Source organism: Acartia tonsa, chromosome 11 (genome assembly GCF_053477335.1).
Source record: "Acartia tonsa isolate MP-2025a chromosome 11, ASM5347733v1, whole genome shotgun sequence".
NCBI classification, from domain to species: domain Eukaryota; kingdom Metazoa; phylum Arthropoda; class Copepoda; order Calanoida; family Acartiidae; genus Acartia; species Acartia tonsa.
This window is the reverse complement of record NC_137270.1, coordinates 13,500,626-13,526,466: the sequence shown is the minus strand read 5'-3', so window position 1 is coordinate 13,526,466 and position 25,841 is coordinate 13,500,626. Positions and strand designations below refer to the sequence as shown.

Here is a 25,841-nt window from a genome sequence, read left to right as displayed (position 1 = left end):
TGAATTTCTCGGCTGCTATTTAAAAGACTTAATTACCATACTAAGAAGCATCCAGAAGTCCTTCAGTCTATCGGTAATGGTCTGACAACCAGTTGATTTATATTTGAACAAGGATGACAAAATTCATAAAAGCAAAGCTCTGAAACGGGGTGGCAGACGCACATTAACTCTTGTAGAGAGTGAATATGTAAAATATATATAAATAAGTCTTGTCAAAATTTTGCCTACATTTGTTGCAAAAGTTCTTAAATATAAAATACTGTTTAAGGGTATACGGACATTGTTAGGAATTGATTATAGAGATGCTTCGCTTATAATATTGTACTATAATATAAGTTAAAAATCAACATAAACGTATGGACATTCTGGTAATGATTATAGGGTTGATACGCTTTCCAAATCGTACAGAACTAATACAGGAATCACTAGAACAATTCTAACATGCCTATTTTAACGAAAAAGCTAACGTTACGGACGCAGGGACGTACGGACTGACCCTAATTATAGAAAAGCTTTGCTGTAATTTTAGATAGACAGATTTTTTTGGGGAGGGGGGTAAAGATTTACCTCATTGATGGTAATCTACGCTATATAAAACTAACGTCTGCGCCCCTAGCATCTAGGGTATTCGAAGGGATATAGAAGGGCAGAAAAATAGCTTAAAACAATACCCAGGCTTATTTATTAAAATGAAATAGCCTAAAACCATCCTATAAGAAGCCTCCCTCTAAAGAAGAACCATATCGGTTCAGTGGTGAGTGAGATCCTTCGCTACACACAAAAAAAGCTTAGTACTTTATATTATAGGATATTCTGAAAACATATACAATGATTATTATGAAATAGTTTTAGGAACAAAGCTGCTCAATTTTTATAAATGTGTGTATGTCTTCCTTTCTGTATTTCTGAAACTTTTAAATTAAATTTGACTGATAAGCCACTATTTTTTATGTCAGTCCATTAACTTTGTTTAAAATACTTGATTTATATTGTTCTTTCCTTTCAATGGTCTTGATTTCTAAATTTAATAGTAGTCCATGAATCCACATTCATTTACTGTAGGTATTACTTAAACTCTCCATCCAACTATTCAAATTTGAAAATAACAAGGATGACAACATCCATCAAAGCGAAGCTCTGAAACAGTGGGTCAAACGAACATTAACACTTATAAATTGTCATAACTAAATAATCAGAACATAAATGTATAAAAGTTTAAGAGAATTGTAAGTAAATTTGTTGAAAAACTGAATAATTACAGGATAATTTTTAAGGACATTGTAAAAGGGCTCGGCAGCCTGTATACCTCAGGCAAACCTTTTACAATTTTAAATATCAACTAAAAGGTCAAACCTGAACCAAGTATGACAATCCCTCTTATCAAAGATCTTTTAAAGCATCAAAATGGGTTAAAATATACAGCTTAGTCACAGCTGATGCGCAGCTGCCGAGCCCTGTATACTATTTATTGAAAGCATATAATATGCATATTAATCATATATGTACATCTTAAAAACTCTCCAAAAGTTTTAATTGAGGTCTAAGTCGATGTTAAAATTTTTTTTTCTTTTTAACAGAATGATATAAGAAATTTCGAATTTTTAACCATATGAGTAGATTAGTTCTAGGGACATTTTTCATATTAAAATTACAATAACATGTATATAATATGTTATATTACATAAGCTATAACCTGTATATGAAAGGTTTTAACTTTATTTTTACATAGAATAAGCTTTTTTTGGCATTTGTGACTCATAAAGTTAAAAAATCCCCAAATTAGCCAAAAAAAAACACTGTGGGGGGGGGGGGTTAATCGACCCTTCACTTTCAATTTTAGTTTGTGGAGAAAAAATATAATAAGAAAAAATTTTGGGGAATATTTTTTCCAGGGGCGATTTCTCTGGTTAGGGTAGATGTACGTTCCCTCCCCCCCCCCCAAAAAAAAAAAAAAATAGTTCCCTTGACATAGAGAAAGCTTCACTGTGAAGGAGAACAAAATCGGTTCAGCCGTTAGCGATATCCTTTAGTTAACTTAGTCAGACAGACAAACATCCTGTTACTTTTATATAAGGATTTATTTCTTTTTAGACAAGTGAACCAACACTTGGAGTTTGAGCCAAATTGGGAGGATGGATTCAAACTTCATATGAAGCTTGCTCCTATCATCACCCTGGTGCTAAAGTAAGTGTTATGAGAGATATAGAATTCGGTTCCATTGGAATTCAGTCCACACGGGATTCAACCCACGGAATTCAGCCCAGCGGGATTCAACCCAACGGTATTCAGCCCACACGGGATTCAACCCACGGGATTCAGCCCACCCGGAATTCAGCCCACATGGGACTCAACCCACGGAATTCAGTCCATACGGGACTCAACCCACGGAATTCAGTCCATACGGGACTCAACCCACGGAATTCAGTCCATACGGGACTCAACCCACGGAATTCAGTCCACATGGGATTCAACCCATTATATATCTAAAATTACCAGTTTGCAAAAATATTTTTTTTTTAAATTTGAGAACTAAATTTTTAGAAAATTGAAAAAAAAAGTTTTAAGTTTATGTAAATTTTTTTTACTGTAGAAATTATTTTATAAAATATGCTTTATAAAAAAATTTGAGAAAAAAAAAATTATTTTCTAAAAATTTGTTTCTTAAATTTGAAAAAAAAATTATTTGTTTTTAAAACTGAGAATTCAGTCCACACGAAATTCAACTCAATATATATATATAATTATCAGTTTTAAAAACAAATAATTTTTTTTCTTCAAATTTGAGAAACAAATTTTTAGAAAATAATTCTTTTTTCTCAAATTTTTTTATAAAGCATATTTTATAAAACAATTTCTAAAAATAAAAAAAATTTACATAAACTTTTAAAAAAAAAATTCTAAAAATTTTGTTCTCTTTAAAAAAAAAAATATTTTTTTTCAAACTGGTAATTTTACATATATAATGGGTTGAATCCCGTGTGGACTGAATTCTGTGGGTTGAGTCCCATATGGACTGAATTCCGTGGGTTGAGTCCCGTATGGACTGAATTCCTTGGGTTGAGTCCCGTATGGACTGAATTCCGTGGGTTGAGTCCCGTATGGACTGAATACCGTGGGTTGAATCCCGTGTGGGCTGAATACCGTGGATTGAATCCCGTGTGGGCTGAATACTGTTGGGTTGAATCCCGCTGGGCTGAATTCCGTGGGTTGAATCCCGTGTGGGCTGAATTCCAATGGAACCATAGAATTCATATGCATTCCTTTTGATAAATTCTAGATGCTACGCCCCTAGCATCTAGGGGTTCTGTTTGGAAGGGGTAGAGAGGGGCTTTAAAATATCTTAAAACCTTCACAGGACCTAAGTTAGGCTTACAGAAAATAAAAAAAAAACCTAATAAGTAGTCAGTGACATTATAAGCTTCAGACAAAAATAAACCTTACTACTTTATATAATAGGATAGACGTTACTTGATGCTAATATTTCAGATCTACTCTATTTTTTATATTTTACATCCAAAAATTTACCTTGATTATAAAGTAGCATTACATGTGTCAGTTGTTTGTAAAGTTAGATATTTTGGTGGAAATTGGTTCATTCAGACATACCACAGTTACTGAGAAGCTGTGCCTCAATAAAACTACGTTTAGATGGTGCTCATTGGACCGAGTGGTGTACATTAAGGCCATGCGGATGTTACTCAAGCGTCTGCAGCTCGAGGTGGACGGGGAACAAAACGAGACTGTTGATGTGTGCATTGAGGGACTGGGGGACAAGTCCAACATGATGGCCAATGTGATCAAGTATTGTGTGTCCACCCAGCCGGTATCAATGCATATCCCACTGTGTAGGCTGTTGGCAGGTAAAAACTTTTTAAAATTAATTTTGAAAATAAGAGATGGAAGGGTAGTTTTCATTTGTTTGTTTATTATCTTCGGAAAAAGGAATAAAACTGTCCCCCCTACCTATTTTCAATTCATTAGAAAACATATTGGAGGGGGTTTTAGCTTTCGATAGTCACTATGAGGAAAAGCAAAAATATGTCGTAGTTCTTTTTGTCCACTCTGCTTGTAACCGTCTGCCCAATGAAGCTAAATATTCTAATCCTGTAAAAATTAGGATTAGCCCTACACATGAAGAACTGGGACTTAACTTGGGACGGATGGGAGTTGTCGCAGTGTGACAGACCTTCACTTGATCAGGTAGTTTCATTCATTTCCACTGGATTAGAACCGGTTCTGAGCCATACAGGAAAATCATATATCGTATCAGGCTTATCCTTGAATAATGATATAAAATAAATCCCTATTTTGTTCACCTGGGGCACCGGCCATGAGGAGCCAACAAACTTGTTATTAATCATATAAATTTGCATTTTACTGAACCGAGGATAATATCTAAAATACGATTTCGCCATAATTAACTATTACTTTTCTAAATTTTGTGTTATATGGAAGCATGAAAGAAAATAAAACATCCGCAAAATGACTCAATTTTTATTTCTAGATTGCCGAAATATCCATGCGTACTTTGGTCATGGTATCTCAAGTCCATGCTGGAATGTGGAGGAGGAACGGATTCGCCATCCAGCAGCAGATCTACTGGTGGCATAATCCCAAGTTTGTATTTGTTAAAAGTTTCGCATCTTATATTGATATTTTTTCTGTTAAATCATACCTACAAGATTTGTATTATATAGCAATATTAGATGTCTATCTGCCAAAGAAGTTGGAAGAAAGTTTGTCAGTCTATAAGAAATTTTTCGTAACTTGATCATTTTTCTTCGAATTTCAACCTGTTTTGGCCAAAAGCACCTATTGAAAAATAATTTTTAATAGTTCTCTACAGTAATTGGAAGGCTATAAGCTAAATTAGTAGGATCTAGTAGAAATTCGACTATTTATAGCTGACTGAAAACCCAATTTCTCTCATGTACAAAGATGTGCATGGGACACTTTCTAACCAATAATATGGCTAGATTGATCCTACAGGTGCAATCAATATATTTAGGATCTAGCCTTTCCATTAATTGATTGTGTGATGAATAAGTGTTGTTTAAGGTGCCGTGGTGAGATGTACGACCGGGACATACAGATGTTACAGCTGGCAGCTGCCAATGTGGATCCAAACCAGTTTCTAATTCAGCTTATTCATAAGTTTGGTCTTGTCAGCCTTCTCAAGTATTGGGGAAATGAGGTGAGTTTTTTATTTAGTTTGCGTTTTTGTTTTTACGATATATAGAAAACTGCTGAACCAATATGGCTCTCCTTTACAGAAAAGCTTCTCATAGATCCATGAAAGCTATATAACTATTTTAAGGTAGAATTATATCTCCATACTTAAAAGATAGATTGCGAGCTATTTCTGAAAGTCAACCCTCCCCCCCCCCCCCTGAATTGAAAATAAACTAAAACCGATTGTAAAAGTCGACTTCAACTCCCCTACCCCTAGTGATGGAATAATTACCAAGGTTTTGTGAAGATTTATCTCTAAGAATTATAATTAAAAGAACTGAATTTTTACAGTTTTTGTGCAAGTCTCAAGTTGGCCTAAATACATATTTAACCTTTTTGTCGGTGTGCAATTTCTTCCACATATTTAATTAGATTGATGTTTTTATGATCGCAAAAATACAAAATATAACCCAAAATGAATTACGTTATGAATCAAAAGGAAATGGGAATTTTATTATGTTTTTAAAAAATTCATTTCTAATCCGTATATAAACTTTTAACCTTAACCTTAACCTTCCCCACCCACTCAAAAAAAAAAAAACTTTAAAAACATTTTCTTCAAACGAAGTGGATGTTTTACTACCCCCGTCCCACTCTTTTCAAGTGCCTTTAGAGGCGTTTCCGCCAGTGATTCTATATTCAATATTGAGATAGTGATAAGCGGAAGTAAAGTCACACCCCTCTTTTTTATCACTCATTGACATTTTAGCATTTCTTGTGAATTACGAGTCTAGCAAAGCAAAAAAGTCCTTTCCCAAAAAGTAATATGAACTTGTTAGTATAGAAGCGTCTATACAAGTTTTGTGTGTCGTTACGTCGCTTCCTGACCGTCACTGTGATTAAAATAACAAATTATTAATTGCCTCGCATAATCTTGGAAAAGTTGTTTATTTACAACATTGCCCTATTCAAACAAAAAACGCCGGAAAAACTTATTGTTTCATTTTCTCTTCAATGTCGCTAAAACAAAAAGGGAATTTTTTTCTCGTATTCATTCGAATCCGGTGGATAGGAACCGGTTCTCATCCATACGAAAAAACTATGTCTAGCATCGTATTATATCCAGCTTTCTACGAATATAAAAATGTACTATCATAAGATTAAAACCAGTTTTTTAGCCCCGAGGTACCGAAGGCACGGGCTAAAAAAACGGGTTGACAAAACGGGTCTCGACTGGGCCACAGATGAGCTACAGAAGTCGTTTTGTAGTCTACGGAGACCTTATACGATCCTACTATCAGTTACCATTTGAATCTATAGTCTAAAGTCAGCCTAAGTACCCGTACGGGTGCCCCAAAGTCAGGCAACCTTAACCGGTAGAAGGAGCCGACCCAGCTAACATTCTATATCCGCGAAAAGCCGTTTATAATACGATACGAGAAATAACTATTCTTATGTTATTATCTTTAATTCAAGTTTTTTTTTGGCTGTGCTACTTATGAACATATTTGAAATTGTAAAATATAAGTATGCTGAGTTTTTGCGTATAAAAGCTTTTTTTTGTTGATTAAACACTTTCTTGCCGTTTTAGACGAATTGTTTTTGTTTCATGTTTTACAAAAAAAATTATAACATTAAATTGTAGTCAATTAGCTTGCTATCATGGAACTCGTTTTTTGAACAGTGCGTTCTACAGCAAGAGGGGAGGTAATTGGCTTTGAAGGGGAGGGAGTGGAGTAGTTATTTTAGTCCGCTACAAGCTTTACCTTACTAGAGAACATGAAAAACTGGTGTAGGATCCAAGTAATAAGATATTCATTTTTCTCGTATTCATTCGAATCTGGTGGATAGGAACCGGTTCTCATCCATACGAAAAAACTGTGTCTAGCATCGAATTTTATCCAGCTTTCTACGAAAATAAAGATGTACAGTCATGAGATTAAACCAGTTTTTTTAGCCCGTGCCTTCGGCACTTCGGGGCTAAAAATTCCGCGGAAAGCTTTTTATAATACAATGCGAGAAATAACTATTCCCATAGAATTGTGAAGTGAAGGAGGATGAATCCCTGAAGCAAACAACTATGTTGGTGGAAGAATTTTTCTCCCTACTCATCACAATTGTTGGTAAGTTCCATGATTATAAGAATTGGAGGGGGGGGGGGGGGATGATTTTAATTAGGTTTTCTTACCATGCAGTGCAAAGTAAGTCGAAGAACGGATTAGAAAGTTGTTTTTTAGTTATGGTTTTGCGCAGGTAGTGGACATGGGACTGTAAATTACATAGGTACCTAAAGCTTTATAACCACGTTTTCTTTAGACACTAGTAGTGCCCTAACCTTTCAACCAATAATTTAGTCTACAAAGGGATGATTTTGTTTATTAACATAGGGGATGTACATTGTACATTAATTTACCGTCCAACTCAGTTATTGTGTTACAGAATTTAGTACTTGTATTATAGCATTTGGTTTGAGCTATGACTTTTAAGATGTTATCATCCTTGTTTTAATTTCAAGGAGAAAGACATATTCCTGGCATCAGTGATATCACCGATCAAGATGTTATAAGAAGAGAGGTGGTTCAGTTGCTTTGTATCGAGCCTATGTCTAATTCTGCTCTTAATACGGTAAGGCTTTTTTTCAGTAGCGAAGTTAATATAAATCTTGGTTAAGTCTGTTCTTACGTCTTGCTTATTGGTGTTTTAACTGCCGACATGATTCTAGTTTACACTGAAGCTTTTTATATGTCTAGGAAAGTTTGTAATTATTTTTTAGGCGGGTTCTTACACGTCCACATCTCAAAATAAATCGCACCCAAAAAATACCCCCCTAAAAAATTACTTTTGATTTAAAAACTAAAATTTTAAGTAGACTCGCTCCCTCTCCCCACCCACAAGTGCCTCTAGGGGCATAGCTGCCAGTGATAGATATAGGGAAAAGCAAATTAATCAACCACCAACCATTTAGGCTTTGGCTGAAAACGTGAACAGAGAAACCGGTTTGGAACGTGTGATAGACCAGGTGGCCAACTTCAAGAAGCCCAGCGGGGCTAAGGGAAAGGTAAACACACAATCTATTATTCTTTTATTAAATTTTTAAGAAATAATTTTAACATACATAAGAGTTATTTTTGTTTATCATCATTGAGGATTTACAATAATATTTCTACAATTATACTATCCTTGTACTATAACTTAAAACTCATTGATTTTTCTTTTGCCATTCCTTTCTTTGTGACATATATATTAATTCAGGGAGTGTATGAGCTGAAAGAGGAATTCTACCCAGAGTACAATGTCTTCTTCTACCACTATACGAGAGAGGACCAAAGCAAGGCTGAAAACGTGCAAAGAGCGAGGCTAAAGGCTGCTAAACAAAAAGAGGTAAAGTAAACCTTGTTTATTTTGGCTAATTCTATAAAAGAAATATTAATGTCATTGTAAAAATGAACTCTACTACTGCTATGTCTGGTGGGTGACACTAATAGTGAAAGTAAGAGGAATGCCTTGACATGTTATGAGGCACAACTAATTAAAATGCACAGTAACAACCTTTTAGACAAAGTGCGTACAATTAAACTGTTGTTTGTGTTTTGGGTGTCACTTCAACTAATATTCCACCACGCACCTCATTACCTCCATTTTATTCAGGTATTACCACCTCCAGTCATGCCAAGTTTGAAGCTGCAGTATGCTGGCATCTGGAACCTGCTACAGTCCGACCTTATGCTCTACCTATTGAAACAGGTCGTGGACAGGGCAGATAACCTCAAGTCTAAATGCTTCTCTGAAAATCAGGTTGGTCAATCTTATCCTATTATATAAAGTAGTAAGGGTTTTTGTATGATGCTCAAGATCTCAATAACTACTGAACTGATTGAGTTCTCTTTTCTAGGGAATCTTCACATAGGTCCCGCTCGTGATATTTTTAGCAGGGAGTAAGGGAGGGGACAATAGATCGAATATTCAATTTTTAGGAGTCTCAGACTTTGGGTACTGGCTTAAAGGGAATGTGCAAAAATTTAGCAGTTTCTGACTGAGTTTGGGGACTTGCGCATGAAATGCCGCTACTCGTTGTGTATGTTTCGAATATTGCAGACGGGGAGAAGGGATAAGGGAAGTGGGGGCAAGGGAAATAACTACTCGTTGTGTTAGTTTGGAATGTAGCGTACGGGGAGAAGGGAGGTGGGGGCAAGGGAAATAAACAGAATAAAAAGGGGCAGTCATATTCTTGCTAGCAGCTGGCCGGGTCCAATAATCTTGTAATATAAAAATCACACCATAAAACCTCAATATATTTCATCAAAAACAAGTTGTGATTTCACTTTACATGACGCTATGGAAATATATTCAATTAACAATCCCTTTATAATTTCCCACAAATTTATTGGATTAAACTGGATTTCATGCCCTTTCTTTGATAACTCTTATATTGAATTAATTGCCCATTGTCCCCTCCCTTACTCCCTGTATTTTTAGGCTATTTTAACCCTTTAAAGACAGAGTCCCTAGATGCTAGGATAGCTGTGTCTGCTAAGATATCTTAAATGGCTGAACTAATAGTTAAAAACAATCTGTTTCTTTGATATTAAAAGTGCATTTAGTCAATGAATAAATGTATTAATTATAGATTTATAATCCAGATAAATACCTGGATCCAGTGTTGGGCATATTTTTCGCCTGCTATCAAATTGCTTTTTCTCTTTTGTAGCAACTTGGCTGTATTAATATATGTGACTCTATTGGCTGATATTCAAAGACCCAATTAAAAAGAAAGTACAGGGTCCACGGGGTAGGAACATACAGTTTTTTAAACCCTTCCCTATTGTTTTACTTTAATAATATGTCTGTATGTCCGTCTGAACTGCAAAGCTTCGCTTTTTATGGAAGTTGCCATTTTTATCTTTTTTTAGGTTCACTTGGTGCTCCATCTAATTGGTATCGGATTAAGAGAGGCGGAGATGTTTAAGAACGGGGGTGTACCACCTTCCCAACTACCTAAAGATTTTGAATTCAATTTTGTTCGCAAGGAAAATAACACATTAAATACAAAATTTTATAAATTTTATTTGAAAAATACAGGCGCGCGTGCGAGGAAGTTAGATAAAAGAAAATTTTGATCATGGAAAGAAAACACAGTAGCGGGTTTCGTCGTATTTTCACAGTAGCTTTCTCCTATTTCTAGCCCCTGCGGGAGGCTCTAAACCTGCAGGGTGAATTTCCTAACCCTGCGGGACAATCATTAACACTTACCTAACCTAAAATAACCTATCAAAAGCTACTGTGAAAATACGACGAAACCCGCTTGGTTCTTCATTTTCTTTCCATGATCCGAAAATTTAGTTCTTCCCCTAATTATTAAGAGGGTGTTGACTCTCCCCTACACCCAAATCTTGTACTCCTCTATATATACAAGGATACAACATACATCAATAAAAATTGATTAATCCTCTCCAAATTTAAATTTGTGAAGAAATGCCAATAATTTTGTCTTTTGAAACTTTAAAGCTTTAAACTCTATTCATAGGAATAGAAAATAGTAATATAATTATCAGAGCTGGAACTTTAAATTTGTAGACGTATCCATAGACGTGACCATGGCCGTAGCCGTCCCTACTGCCAGTGCTGCCAATAAAACATGGGTTTTTAAATGTTTGAAGTTTTTACGTATTATTATTATTTTTATTATTTTATTTCTTCATATTTTTACTGAAAATTCAAAAGTGGTTGTGATTTAAAGATCGCTTACAGCCGTGGCCACGCCTAGCCAATATGATACAAAGATTGCTATTAGGTTAGTGGCTGTACCTCTGGCACATTTAAAGATCCAGCTCTGTTTACTGTCGGATTAAAGAGTTTTCCCTGATTTATTTGGCTGCGCCACCAATAATTAGGTTTTTCTTGTAAAAATGTGCTATGTGATATATAGGCAGAGGAAATTGACCTTTTGGCATCCCTAGAAAAACTTACTTCTAGCCATAGGAATGTGTACACAATTAAATATTGAAAGAAAAAATGTCGGTTTCTGATAACCCCATCCCACCTTAATTTAAATTAATTTTAAAATAATTTCAGGTGATATTAGGTTAGGTAAATTAGGTTCTGGATAGCCCAACAAGGTGTCGGGGAAAGTGGGGGTTCAGTGCTCGAAAGTCACTTTGTATTAAATTTTTAAAATAAAACATTTTGTTGGGATTGGGTTAGGTACTTTTAGAATAAGATTTCATTTTAAAGTCTACACATTATTACAGAAGAGACACACACAGGGGGGGGGGGGGTATAAGTGAACAACAATCACTTTGTGTGAAAGTTTTTAATAAAAAGAACCAGAATTTTTTGGTGGGGGGGTTAGGTTACTTATATTCTATAGAAGAAGGATTTAATTCTAAAGTGTACATATTTCTAACAGAATTGACAGCTATAAAGAAATCTTGGCCTGGGTCATCCAACAACTGAAAACTGCTCTAGGCATTAAACAACCCAAAGAAGATACCAAAGGTGATTCTAATTATAATAGATGTGCATATTATCACAGTCCTACACAGTGTTATGTTTCAGGGAGCTAAAGGGATAAGACAATGGCCAAATTGATGTACGGGATACACAAAATTCTGTAGATTAAAATTGGTGGTTGAAACGTTTGTTGACTCAACTTAATAACTATCCAATTAAGTTTCTATATAAGTCCCCAAAGTTGTTTAGCCATCGAATATGAAAATGTTATTAAAAAACTTTGGGGACTATTGTAATAAACAGCCTAATGTCCCCTCCCTCCCTGGTTATATTTGCAAAAGACAAAATGAAAGAGAAAATAATCTTTTCCTTTGTTAAAAAAATATTCTAATTTGTCTTTACTGGTTTTAGTGTTCTAAATATTTTTCTCCCTTATTTTTTACAACATTAAATTTTCTTTTTCTGTTCAAGCCCTTCAATGTTTTAGCTCTCTGTAATCTTGAGTTGATTAAAAGAATGCGTGTATACGCAAATTCTGCAAATAAATGCTTTAATTACAATAATTGGCAATATGTATTTATAACTAATGTTATCTTAGGTGATGAATCCGAGGAAAGTGGCGAGGCAGCCGATGCTAAAGCGGCCAAAGCTGCTGCAGCTGCCGCCAGAAGGGCTAAAATTATGCAGCAAATGGCAGCCCAACAGAAATCTTTCATGAAGGTAATAGATCGATTTAAGCCAAATCAAATGATTGGGTTTAGTCAAATGCACCTTTTAAGTCAAAATTCTGTATATTTATATATTAATGACTACGCGACTTTGTTTGCTTTGCTACATGTTCAAGTACTATTATGAATCTTTAGGAGAATTGAAAGCTTTTTAAAGAAACGCTAAAGTGGTATTTATAATCTAAAGATATTTTTGCTCAATTTATGTACTCTTTGCATCTTAACGTTAATATAGTAGTTACTCATTGTATCATTGAAGCGGTATTTGAAAGTACAAGATTTTTGCCTAAATTCTGTACTCTTTGCATCTTTATTATCATTATATTAGATACTCATTGTATCATTTAGGAGAATTCAATGCTTTTTAAAGAAACTCCAAAGCAGTATTTGGAAGTAAAGGATTTTCTCCCTCAATTATGTACTCTTTGCATCTTTAATATCGTATTATATTAGATACTCATTATATAATTGAGGAAAATTCAATGCTTTTGAAGAAACTCCTAAACTGTATTTGGAAGTAGAGGATTTTTCTTCTCAATTCTGTACTCTTTACATAATTCTTATATTATTTTAGATACTCATTGAATCATTTGGGAGAATTCAATGCTTTTTTGAAGAAACTATTAAGCATTATTTGGAAGTAGAGGATTCTGTACCCTTTGCATCTTTAAAATTGTATTATTTTAGATACTCATTGTATCATTTAGAGAAGATGTTTTTCCTCAATTTAAGTACTATTTGTAATTAATTTTTACCAACTCAATGCAACTTTTAGGAGAACTCCAAGCTTTTTGAAGAAACTCCAAGTGGTATTCACGAACAAAAGATGTCCATATGCGAGGAAATGCCCGATACAGATGTTGAACAGTTTCCTGTTTGTCTGGGTCCTACCAGGTCTATGCCTAGTCCTAGAGAGACAAGTTTTACCTGTATTCTTTGCCAGGTATGGTTTTGTCCTTGTCAATTTTCATTAGCTATGTTTCATAAAATGTCATATTAGTTTATTAAATACTTGTTTCGGAACGCAATGCCTAGCCGTTCTCGAAATCTTATCTCGAAGCCCTCCGAATGACCAACATAGTGAAGTTTACGAATGTGTATTTATTACCATGAAAACAGTAAGTCTAAAACAAAAATATAAGAATTAATTACATAAAATTAATTGTTATTATTTTGTTAGCATCGAGGTTGCGTGATTTTAATTTAATAAAAAATATGAATTTTCTAAAATAAAATTGGCACGAATCATATTAAATCGCATCAGAAATTGGTAATTTTGGAATAAAATAATCAATAACATAAAAGTAAATATTCGTATATCAAAACTTAGCAGTTAAATGGTCTATTTGCTGAAAAATTAATGATTTAAATTTCTTCATAAAATTGTACCATTCTACGCTTATTTTCAAGAATTAAAAGATAAATTCTTACCACATATGATGTCAAACTAAGCAGGAAGGCTTATTTGAGATATTCCACACATCAGAGCGCATGTATATTCAAGCAATACATTATTTTCATTCACGTAGCTCCTCACGTGGGACTTATCAAAGGAAAAGTGCGCGTCTCTTTTGTTCGTTTACAAGCCACGCGCCGCGCGGAGATAGTTAGGAATGCCGCGTAACACACTCATTCTCTGGGGAATTCTGGTGTAAGGAAAAGGGATTAATGGGTTCGAACTTGCCAGGGAATACAAGAAATACATACCGACACAATACTAGAGGCCTCTCATGGTACTTGATGGAAAGGGGGGAGGGGTCCAGGTGGGATTTCACTTGGGAGGAAGAAAGTACCCTTCTCCAATAGTTATAAACCTTCCATTGACCTTTACAAATATGTATGCTTCACTATAAAGGAGAACCATTTCGGTCTAGTGGTTAGCGAGATCTTAAGCTACAGAAAGTAGACATCCTATTACTTTTAAATATAGGGGTGACATATATCCCCTGTTGATTGCCAAGACATTCCACTTCAATTCTAGGAGGAGGAGGAATTGACAACAAATTGTCGAACTCTTGTTACTACGTCATTCATTCAAAGCTCAAAAGTATTAAGCAGGTAAAACAATTATTTATTTGTGGAGTATCCGCGCTGCTAAAAAAACTTGAGATTTGAATAATGAGTGATTCTTGCTTTGCTGATTTTATACACACTCAATTGTGCTTTTAATTTTTAATTTCTAAATACCTAGTAAAATAAATTTTTGGTGGCGGCAGTCATAGGGGAAGGGTACTCAAAATTTCAAAATTAAAAAAAAATATTTTTAAGATATTACCTAACTGACATATCAAATGGTTAAAATCATTTATCTCCAAAAGCAAAAGGAGAAGTACCCAAAATGAAATTGCTGGTACTTTATATGTTTATTATTACTTTTTTATAGACAGTTTCGGATAGAAAATTGTCCATGATACGACGATGCGAAACATAATTTTTCAGTATGGCTTAGTTAAGAGTAAAGACCAGCGGAAATTAAACGATTTCGGATGCTCTATTGGAAAAGATGTTACTTACTATTTTTTTTGTATAGGAACAGAAAAGACAGTAAATATGGTGCTATTGGTCAGCCATTGCCAGCCCAAACAGAGGAATCGCCATTCTTAACCAGCAATCTAGGTAGGATTTATAAGATTTATCTATTTTAGGGAAGCTTCACATAAGTCCCAGGATGGCTTCAGGCTATTTCATTTTTAAATTCTCAGGGGCAATGTCGCTAGTATAAAATAAACAGTCAAAAATAAAATCATTAAACATTTTATTAGAGCTAAACATATTAAACATTAAAACTTTAAGGATACTATTTGTTGAATAAGCTTATTTTTATACTACATTGTATCTGTCAAGAATATATCTGAAAGGTTTGAACCTGGATCCTGACCTCCCAGGACGGAATTAATACCATAAAAAAACCTAGTTTTTACCACTTTTATGGTAAAATTTTACCAGCCTATACGATCTAAAAGGTGGTAAAATTTTACCGTAATCGTGGTAAAAACACTTTTGGTGGTACTTTCTCACGCTTTTTACCATCGATTTTTACCACAATTATCGGTAAAATTTTACCAGATTTCCGGTAAAATATTACCATTTTAGGACGCAAATTTATACCAGATTTTGACCAATTTTTACCACTTTTTTGGTAAAATTTACCGCAAATTTCTGTAAGATTTTACCGAAAAAGTGGTAAAACTGTTCAACACCTGGTAATATTTTTGCCCTAAACTGGTAAAATTTTACCAGAAATAGGGTAAATATGGTAAAAATTTACCAATAATTGTGGTAAAAACGGGTGGTAAAAATCACGAGAAAGTGGTAAAAAACGACCTTAATTATAGAAAAACCTCGCTTGTACACAAATCGCAAAAATAAAAAAAAAATTGTTTTCATTATTATCTTTATTGATTGAAACACTTAAACATATTTTTTTACATAATGATTTACATAGGTACGATAGCGCGATACTATATAGGTATATATTCACAGAAATTTTCTTAATTAGTCTATAATTCTAGACGTGGTTTAAATGACCAAATATTACATAGTTTTACAGATAATATAACTGCATGTTTAATCGGTTTAAGCTGAGAAATTAACACAAATATACATAGGTTTTAATTGCTGAGATCTGGATTCTAATTGTACTTTATACTAGAACATTTTTATACACAAGAAAAATATATTACGAAGTTACTTTCCATTATTAAATTTTCAAAAATTTGCTATATAGGAATAGCGGTTTCAAATATAATATTATATGAATATTCTCATCGTCAGAACAAAACTGTCAAAACTGTCATATAGATTAATGTACGTACAAATTAAAGGTGGTTAAACATATTTTTGACTCAAGATATCTTGATATATATCACTTTTTTATCACAAATAGTTTATATATGATCTGACTGGAAGGACTATTATACATCAGCTTACTTTTGTCCTTCTTTTCTTTCTTTTTGCCTCTTGTGAAAGAAGACGCGGCAGTCTGGACACATATAGGTGCATTCGATGAGTCTTGTGTTCAATGGCAGCTCGCTTCGGGGACTGCGTCCATGGGCGCAGGTCTTGATTTTCCCCGGTGTTGCAGTTCTTTTGCGCCTACTCAGTTTTGATGCTGGCGGGATTGTAGGAGGGGGTGGTTCAAACATCTCCTGCTCATCATCTGACACCCGATACACTGAAATTAAAATATTTTTTAAAATTATTTTTTTATACAAAAAAATACTTCAATTTTACAATAGTTTTTTTTCTAGCCTAACCTAACCTAGTGTATTAATAGAAAGAGTAATATTTCTAGTTTTAGCCTAGCCTAGCCTAGCCTAGCCTAGCCTAGCCTAGCCTAGCCTAGCCTATTCTAACCTAACCTAACCTAACCTAACCTAACCTAACCTAACCTAACCTAGTGTAATAATACAATGTATTACGGCATTTTCTTAGTGCCTAGTACAGAAATGTTTCACTATATGCTTTGGGCACAGTCGCTAGTATAAATATTGTACTATACCTGGGCTTTTTGGTCCGGGATTCTTTATGTTCTCATAAATTATATCAAAATCCGGTTTGTCTTCCATCCTGAAATTAAACAATCTATACTACAAAGTAAAACGATTTTTGTTTGTATGTAGCGAAGGATCTTGTTAACCGCTGAACCGATCGGGTTCTTCTCATAGGTACCGGCAAGGGAAGGGAGTGGCAAAAGAAACTTTAAGGATATACTTCATATTAGAGGGTTTAGCGTACAGAAAAATCATTTACAACACAGTCGCCAGGATAAAGTAGTAAAAACAATTTTTAAAAAATCTTACTTTGCTGGTGTTTCCATAACAGTGACTTCCTTAACCTCGTTCTCATCCGAATTTTCTGGAGAGCCAGCTGCAGCTGTTTTGTTCCTGAATTAAACAATATATATATAATAATCTATTTAAATTAAGTAGTTAACTTTTTGGTTCCACATTTACCCCTTCCACCTTACCCAGCTAGAGGCGTACTTGCTAGTACTCGCTTTTAATAAATAAAGGAACACGTTGAATTTGTCTTTACAGAAAAATCATTTACAACACTGTCGCCCGGATAAAGTATGAAAAAATAATATTAAAAGAAATATCTTACTTTGCTTCTCCTTCCATAACAGAGGCTTGTCCGACCTTCTGGTCATCCTTTTGTGCCGCCGGACATTTCTCGGATTGCTCCCTGAATTAAGCAATCATATTATTATTAAATAGTAAACTTTTTATGGTCCACATTTACCACTCCCACCTTACCCCTAGAGGCATACTTGCTATAGTTTTGTAATATATAAAGGTGAATTTGTCTGTACCGAAAAATCATTTACAACACAGTCGCCCGGATAAAGTATGAAAAAAGATTATTAAAAGAAACTAGTGGCTACGCCCCTAGAAACCTCTAGGGGCACTTAAGGTTGGAAGGGGAAAAATCAACATCTTCCCATTTTCAATTTCAGTTTCAGAAGAGTAAAAATATTTTTTGGGGGAGGGGGTGAAGACACCCTGCACAAAAATAGTTTAAAACCTTTCCAGGACCTATAAGAAGCTTCACTTTAAAGGAGAACAATATCGGTTTAGCGGTTATCCTTCGGGACAGACAAAAAACGCTTACTACTTTATATAATAGGATATCTTACTTTGCTTCTCCTTCCATAACAGAGGCTTGTCCGACCTTCTGATCATCATTTTGTGCCGCCGGACATTTCTCGGATTGCTCCCTGAATTAAGCAATCATATTATTATTAAATAGTAAACTTTTTATGGTCCACATTTACCACTCCCACCTTACCCCTAGAGGCATACTTGCTATAGTTTTGTAATATATAAAGGTGAATTTGTCTGTACCGAAAAATCATTTGCAACACAGTCGCCCGGATAAAGTATGAAAAAAGATTATTAAAAGAAACTAGTGGCTACGCCCCTAGAAACCTCTAGGGGCACTTAAGGTTGGAAGGGGAAAAATCAACATCTTCCCATTTTCAATTTCAGTTTCAGAAGAGTAAAAATATTTTTTGGGGGAGGGGGTGAAGACACCCTGCACAAAAATAGTTTAAAACCTTTCCAGGACCTATAAGAAGCTTCACTTTAAAGGAGAACAATATCGGTTTAGCGGTTATCCTTCGGGACAGACAAAAAACGCTTACTACTTTATATAATAGGATATCTTACTTTGCTTCTCCTTCCATAACAGAGGCTTGTCCGACCTTCTGATCATCATTTTGTGCCGCCGGACATTTCTCGGATTGCTCCCTGAATTAAGCAATCATATTATTATTAAATAGTAAACTTTTTATGGTCCACATTTACCACTCCCACCTTACCCCTAGAGGCATACTTGCTAGTTTTGTAATATATAAAGGTGAATTTGTCTGTACCGAAAAATCATTTACAACACAGTCGCCCGGATAAAGTATGAAAAAAGATTATTAAAAGAAACTAGTGGCTACGCCCCTAGAAACCTCTAGGGGCACTTAAGGTTGGAAGGGGAAAAATCAACATCTTCCCATTTTCAATTTCAGTTTCAGAAGAGTAAAAATATTTTTGGGGGAGGGGGTGAAGACACCCTGCACAAAAATAGTTTAAAACCTTTCCAGGACCTATAAGAAGCTTCACTTTAAAGGAGAACAATATCGGTTTAGCGGTTATCCTTCGGGACAGACAAAAAACGCTTACTACTTTATATAATAGGATATCTTACTTTGCTTCTCCTTCCATAACAGAGGCTTGTCCGACCTTCTGATCATCATTTTGTGCCGCCGGACATTTCTCGGATTGCTCCCTGAATTAAGCAATCATATTATTATTAAATAGTAAACTTTTTATGGTCCACATTTACCACTCCCACCTTACCCCTAGAGGCATACTTGCTAGTTTTGTAATATATAAAGGTGAATTTGTCTGTACCGAAAAATCATTTACAACACAGTCGCCCGGATAAAGTATGAAAAAAGATTATTAAAAGAAACTAGTGGCTACGCCCCTAGAAACCTCTAGGGGCACTTAAGGTTGGAAGGGGAAAAATCAACATCCTATTTTCAATTTCAGTTTCAGAAGAGTAAAAATATTTTTTGGGGGAGGGGGTGAAGACACCCTGCACAAAAAGCGGTTAAAAGATTATTAAAAGAAACTAGTGGCTACGCCCCTAGAAACCTCTAGGGGCACTTAAGGTTGGAAGGGGAAAAATCAACATCTTCCCATTTTCAATTTCAGTTTCAGAAGAGTAAAAATATTTTTGGGGGAGGGGGTGAAGACACCCTGCACAAAAATAGTTTAAAACCTTTCCAGGACCTATAAGAAGCTTCACTTTAAAGGAGAACAATATCGGTTTAGCGGTTATCCTTCGGGACAGACAAAAAACGCTTACTACTTTATATAATAGGATATCTTACTTTGCTTCTCCTTCCATAACAGAGGCTTGTCCGACCTTCTGGTCATCCTTTTGTGCCACCGGACATCTCTTGGATTGCTCCCTGAATTAAGCAATCATATTATAATTAAATAGTAAACTTTTTTTTGGTCCACATTTACCCCTCCCACCTTACCCCTAGAGGCATACTTGCTAGTTTTGTAATATATAAAGGTGAATTTGTCTGTACCGAAAAATCATTTACAACACAGTCGCCCGGATTAAATACCAAAAAAAGAAGTGAAAAAAATTTCTTACTTTGTTTGTGTTTCCAAACAAGCGATCTCCTCTTCCAAAGAAGCAATTTTTTGCTTTGCTGCCCCAAGGTCTTGTTTTATTTTCTGCATTGTCTCCCATCCATCGTCGTCCCTGAAAAATAAAAAAAAATAATACTAAAGTAACAGGATGTCCGTGTTTATGTACCGAAGGATCTCGATAACCACTGAACAGATCGGGTTCTTCTCATAGGTACCGGCAAGGGAAGGGAGTGGCAAAAGAAACTTGAAGAGATATACTTCATATTAGAGGGTTTAGCGTAGCTGCTAATTTGAAATATCAGGGGTGTATATCCTATATGGGATCCCCTGTTCAGGTGGTGGGGGGAAAATAACTAAAATATGTGTGGTAGGACCAAAAATTTTAGTTCTTTCAATATTTCTCCATTTCCGTCCCTACTTGGTGAGATAAAAATAGGTGGGAAAAAAATACAAAATTTTGTACCACGGGAACAAAATAAATCTTGTGCGTAATGTACACCCCTGAATGAAACTATAATTATTCGCCATAACAATAATGTTTATCCTACTCTTTTCAATCCGGCTACTACCACCTTCCGAACAGAAATAGAATGGTAACAAAAATAAATAAACTTACGTAGTGCAATCCAAAGTTAGGTTCAAATCTTCTGTATCAGACGATTTAGGAGGGGTATCAGGCAGGTCAGCCAGCTTAGCAGGCAGCTCAGGCTCAGACACACTCATTTCGTTCTTCTCTTTTTCGCTATCACTGAAATATATAAATATATATTATATATCCCAGGTAATCGGACCTTTGCCCAAAGAAGTAATTACCAAAAAATATGTAATATGTATTTATGTAATTATGTTGTGATGGATTGTCGAATCCGATTCTATGAATGGTTACCAAAATATAGCTAGGGACGGACGGACGGACAGACAGACAGACAGACATCATTCTACTTCGTTTTATACATATTAAAATATTACTCACCCACTTGTGGTTTCCGGCTTCTGTTCTTCGTGCTGTTCGTCTCTCTCTAAGTCGGCTGCTGCTGTGGCTGACATGGACATGTCGGACATTCTATATTAAATTTGAAAAGAAACAAATTATCACTGGTAATTAAATTTTCATGAATAAATGTCCAAAAAACTGACGTAGGGAATTTTAATATAATAGGGTCCAGCAAGATCACATATTGGTATATCTTATATTGTAAACAAGTATATAGACAAATTTCATTTACAAAAAGTTAATACAAATTTGAAACGTTCTCTTTTTTAATTACAGCACATAAACATTACGGATTTTACCATGGAAATCTACCACCGTATTAATTAAAACATTCCCTACGATAACTGTCATATATATAATATTTATATACAAAATTAAACAAATATATAAAATTAACAAAAGCTAGTTGTGAATACTTTTTTTCCTTAGTTTAGGGGGTAAACTACAACTGCTATATACTGAATTACAGAAAATGCGACAGATTATACAACAAAAAATTTTCAGTTTAAGCTCTTAACTTTAAGCTCATTAAACTTAATTGGTGGAAAGGGGTAGTTTCACAAAATGCATTTGAACTTTATTTTGTGAATTGCATATTTTTCTTTGTTATGATGGTAAAAGTACGTGGTAGAAAATTTAACTTTCTTCAAATTTATGCCATATAAATAGAGTTTAAACACATTTAAACAGGTTCAAATATACGGTTCACTAAATTAACTTCAAATGCATTTTGGGAAACTACTCCTTTCTAGATATTATAAAAAAAAGTTGAAGATGAAACTTATGAAATAAAAAAAAATTACATATAAATATATATATACGTAAAGTCCTGGAATTATTGGGATTGACTGGGAGCTATCAGGTCTTCGTCTTGTTCTTCGTCTTGTTCTTCGTCTTGTACTTCGTTTTCAGACGAAAGTTCCGACGAATAATACTTGTCTCCATTCTGCCAGGGATGTATATTCTACATGGTTCGGATGTGTAATATTTTTTCCAAGTCTGCACAGGGATGTATATTATATTTCATTAAATATAAATAGATGGAGGTAAGAAAAAAAGGTAATAATTAAGAAAACTGAAAACATTTGTAAATTTTAAAAATTTTTAGCCGTGGACAAACAATATTTCTTGTGCAGAATATACACCCCTTTCCCGAATCAGCTGTAATGTAGCTGCCAAAGATACTGTAATTGTTTATGTTCTGAGAACATTGTTGAGAACTTGCTCTCTGTGGTGGTCTGGAGCTTGATCTTTTCTTCTTCTCTAACTCTTCATCTTCAGGCCTGATTCCCTGTTCCCACAATCTTTGCTTCTTCATGTTGGCCTTTACTCGTTTGTTGGCATCTCTTCTTGTCCGAGTCTCACCACGCTGGCCGAAATCGGGCAAATGTGTATTTGTTCTGTTCAACATTTGCTGCATCTTAATTTGGTTAGGTTGCTCACTGAGTTGACTATTACTACAACCTGGCTCTGGACTGAGTTGACTATAACTACAACCTGGTTCTGGGTTTACGTCTTCATCAGGATTTGATGTGCCTGCGCAACTTTCAGCATATCCCCGGCTTTCATTTTGTGCTCTGCTCGTGCTTGCTCTGCTCTGGTTTCTGTACAACACCGCATCAATTTGATTCCCAGATGGAAATGTTGTTTGTTTTCTGGGACGTTTAGCAACTTCTTTGGTAGGCTTTGGCTTTTGGGCCACTTTTGCTTTTGGCCTGCGTTCATCTTCTTCTTCTTCACTACTACTACTACTGCCAGTTCCAGTGTCTGGGTCTGATTGATGACCTTGATCTGTATCATCACTTTCTGGTGCTTCTTCTTTGATGTCAGAAATTAATTCACCTTCTTCTTCATCTTTTTTCCACTTTGCTTTTTCTCCTACAAAGAAATAAAAAATGTTAAAGCAAATGTACATAATTGTAGCTTCAATATTATTTCCATACCTATATGAACATTAGTTACTATTAATCAGATTCAAATGAAAACAAGCAATATTTTTTACCCTATATTTATATGCCAATCAAAGATAAAAGGGGGAATTTTGCATTGGCAGTTGCTTTATAGGGGTACAATATGGAACTGTGAAGAAACGGCGTCGCCAACGCCGAGAACCGCCAATAAAAGCCCCAAAAAAATTAGGCTGGTTTTAGTTTTGGTTTCAAAAAGTGTCACTTTCGCCCACCCCCCCCCCCCCCCCCCCCATTTATTACATTAAGACCTGTAACTTACCGTCAATGTTGATGAGTTCTAAAATTTCCCTTTGGTTGTGTATAGAAACATTTGAGCCTACTGCAACAACCTCATAATGACCCGTGTGGTTTTCAATTATAATGGCAAGTTTGGGTAATATTATTCCACATGGATGTATCCGAATTTCCTTACTTGCATTGCCGTCATTCTTGCCCTCAATGTCCTCAACCTCCAAAATTTCGTCACTCTCGTTTCCGTCATCTTCGTTATCCACCTCGAATGATGGTTCATTTGAGTCCAGCTGTAAACTTCTCTTGGTTTTTGCTTCGGCTTCCAATGCGGTTTGCCTTCGCTCCCGGTTCTTCTTTGGAATGATCGGCACATCATCTAAATAATTATTATAGTCATTATTTCAAATAGTATAAATGTTACCCAACCCCCCCCCCCCCCCCCTCCAAGGAAATAGCTTAAAATCACCGCAGGACCAATACACAGAAGAGTAGAATCCGATCTCCAGGACACAATTAATACCATAAAAAACCTAGTTTTTACCACTTTTATGGTAAAATTTTACCAGCCTATACGATTTAAAAGGTGGTAAAATTTTACCGTAACCTCGATCGATTCAGTGGTTACTGAGATCTTAAGCTTCTGACGGCCGGACAGACATTAAGCTACTTAGTATTATAGATAGCGGCTGCGCCCATACAAATTTTAGCCTAAAACCCTGTCAGGGCCTGTACGAAGTTTCCCTTAAAACAAAATTAATCCACAGGGTTTTTATCTAAGACTACTTCTCAACTAAAATATTAATAAACTTAAATTTAGGTGATACAGTTCCTACGTTTTTCAAACTATAAATAACAATACCTTCGGCATCCTCATCATTCTCATCACTGCTGCTTTCCTCCACGACACTTGTTGCCTTTCCAGTCACCTGTCTCTCGTTACTGTTGCCTGTAAATAATTAATTTATACATTAATTTTATACGTTTCCAAACAAAAAGCAAGTACTGAAAACATTTTTTCCACCCCCCCACCCCCCCTACTTGGTGGAAAAAAAATTTTAAAAGGAAATGTGTTGTAGGAGGGATAGAATAAATAAATCATAGAGTTCTTTAAATATTTTTCAATTTTCCCCCTACTTGGTGAAAAAAAACTAGGGGGGGGGGGGAAGCAAAATTTAAAAAAAATTAGTAGCAGAGGAAAAAAAATCTTGTGCAGTATATACACAATACGAGGAAAGATAAAACTTATAAATAATAATTAATGTTCAACAAATATGTACCTGTGATTGAATTATTTCGTCCATAAAATTCTTTCTGTCTTTGCAGTGGTGGAAAGTTTGGTGGTTGTTCATCATCTTGCATTGGCACTGTATCATCAAGATTTCCCACATTTTGGCCCTCATCGTCTGTTTCACAAATAATTATCTTCTTCGACTTTTTCGAGCCCTTTCCTTTTCCATGCTTCTTCCTTTTGGAGCTTGTGATGTTTTCAAATACATTTACTTTGGGTTTATTATTGGACTGGCTGTTGACAATTGGATCTTCATATAACCTACGTGGCTTTACTGGTTGCTTTACTGGTTCTGGAGTTACTGCTGGATTCTCCGCGGGTGGTATGCGTAACTCATTCCCAATCTGATCATCATTTGAATTCATTTCAACGTCGTCGCCTCCGTCATCAATTACAAGCTCCTCACCATTGTTGCTTTCTTCATCAGCAATGTTTTCCATACCATTTTCTTCAACAGCATTGCCTTCAGCATCACTGTCTTCAACAGCATTGCCTCCACCATGATTGCCTTCACCATCATTTTCTTCACCATCAGTGGATTCATCAGCAGTGGAATCATCAGCAGTGGAATCATCAGCAGTGGAATCATCAGCAGTGGATTCATCAGCAGTGGTGTTCATTCTTCCGATCTTTCTATTTCTGGAAATTTTTGTTGCTTTCTCACTGGCATTGTGAATCTTTGTCTGTTCTTCACTCATTTCTGGTTTCAAATTGTTTGTGGCGTACGAATAATACATTACAGCTCTTTGTATAACCTTCTTATCACTATGGACTGTCTTGAAAAATTGCTTGGATTTCTTTGCATTCCCAATGTCTGCATAATTTTTGATCTGAAATGTAGTACTCGACCTGTCATTGTTTCTTTTCAAGTAAATCTGGTTCTTTCCTTGAACTTCGTGGGGTAAGCAACCCATTGAGTGGGCACCTAACATGTAGTAAAATTTCTTGTCTTCGGCTGTAACACCTGGTGTTGAAGTTGTGATTGTCTTCGGTTTAATACGCCGCTTAATTCTTTGTATCTCTGCAGGGGCCAGATACAATTCACACATCTGTAAGGCTGATCGTTTCTGTGGCTTTTCCTTCTTGTCTTTCTTGTCTTTCTTGTCTTTCTTGCCTTTCTTATTGCTTGTCTCCTTGCTTGGCTTGATTTCAAAAACCTGTTCGAACTTGTAGAGGGGGGTTGACAATGCGCGTTCTTGTTTTCGCGTTACCAGCCCTCGAAATAACCTCCAGCAGACAGGATCCTCATTAGCAATCATATAATCTTCGGCCCTCTTCATATTTTCACAAAAACCAGTCGCGTCCTTTTTAAAAGTGTGTTCGAAATTGCGCTTGAACCTAGAT

At 35.4% G+C, this 25,841-nt stretch overlaps 3 protein-coding genes across 5 annotated transcripts in view; 1 reads left to right on the top strand and 2 right to left on the bottom strand.

Moving 5' to 3' along the window:
• Ubr1 (Ubr1 ubiquitin ligase) overlaps nucleotides 1-25,841 on the top strand; it is a 74,598-nt gene that overhangs the window by 16,388 nt on the left and 32,369 nt on the right. For all 3 annotated transcript variants that reach the window (XR_013883968.1, XM_080176824.1, XM_080176825.1), the window contains exons 20-36: nucleotides 2,092-2,184; nucleotides 3,649-3,860; nucleotides 4,118-4,200; nucleotides 4,505-4,617; nucleotides 5,059-5,194; nucleotides 7,211-7,295; nucleotides 7,688-7,797; nucleotides 8,138-8,230; nucleotides 8,425-8,553; nucleotides 8,821-8,967; nucleotides 10,083-10,200; nucleotides 11,100-11,151; nucleotides 11,579-11,667; nucleotides 12,221-12,342; nucleotides 13,126-13,293; nucleotides 14,332-14,408; nucleotides 14,881-14,966. Coding sequence is in view for 2 of the 3 variants with exons in the window: in XM_080176824.1 (XP_080032950.1) it covers nucleotides 2,092-2,184; nucleotides 3,649-3,860; nucleotides 4,118-4,200; nucleotides 4,505-4,617; nucleotides 5,059-5,194; nucleotides 7,211-7,295; nucleotides 7,688-7,797; nucleotides 8,138-8,230; nucleotides 8,425-8,553; nucleotides 8,821-8,967; nucleotides 10,083-10,200; nucleotides 11,100-11,151; nucleotides 11,579-11,667; nucleotides 12,221-12,342; nucleotides 13,126-13,293; nucleotides 14,332-14,408; nucleotides 14,881-14,966 (1,913 nt within the window). In the remaining variant the exon portion in view is untranslated. The remainder of the gene's footprint in view (nucleotides 1-2,091; nucleotides 2,185-3,648; nucleotides 3,861-4,117; nucleotides 4,201-4,504; nucleotides 4,618-5,058; nucleotides 5,195-7,210; nucleotides 7,296-7,687; nucleotides 7,798-8,137; nucleotides 8,231-8,424; nucleotides 8,554-8,820; nucleotides 8,968-10,082; nucleotides 10,201-11,099; nucleotides 11,152-11,578; nucleotides 11,668-12,220; nucleotides 12,343-13,125; nucleotides 13,294-14,331; nucleotides 14,409-14,880; nucleotides 14,967-25,841) is intronic.
• LOC145331882 (uncharacterized) lies at nucleotides 15,728-18,027 on the bottom strand. Its single transcript, XM_080176756.1, has 3 exons — nucleotides 17,153-18,027; nucleotides 16,852-16,919; nucleotides 15,728-16,524 (listed from the first exon to the last, which is right to left on the bottom strand). Exons 1-3 carry the CDS (start codon nucleotides 17,167-17,169, stop codon nucleotides 16,277-16,279), a joined length of 333 nt encoding a protein of 110 aa, XP_080032882.1. The 5' UTR covers nucleotides 17,170-18,027; the 3' UTR covers nucleotides 15,728-16,276.
• Nucleotides 19,454-21,517, bottom strand: LOC145331952 (uncharacterized). Its single transcript, XM_080176826.1, has 3 exons — nucleotides 20,988-21,517; nucleotides 20,631-20,762; nucleotides 19,454-20,126 (listed from the first exon to the last, which is right to left on the bottom strand). The coding sequence occupies exons 1-3, from the start codon at nucleotides 21,074-21,076 to the stop codon at nucleotides 20,012-20,014; spliced, it is 336 nt and encodes a 111-aa protein (XP_080032952.1). The 5' UTR covers nucleotides 21,077-21,517; the 3' UTR covers nucleotides 19,454-20,011.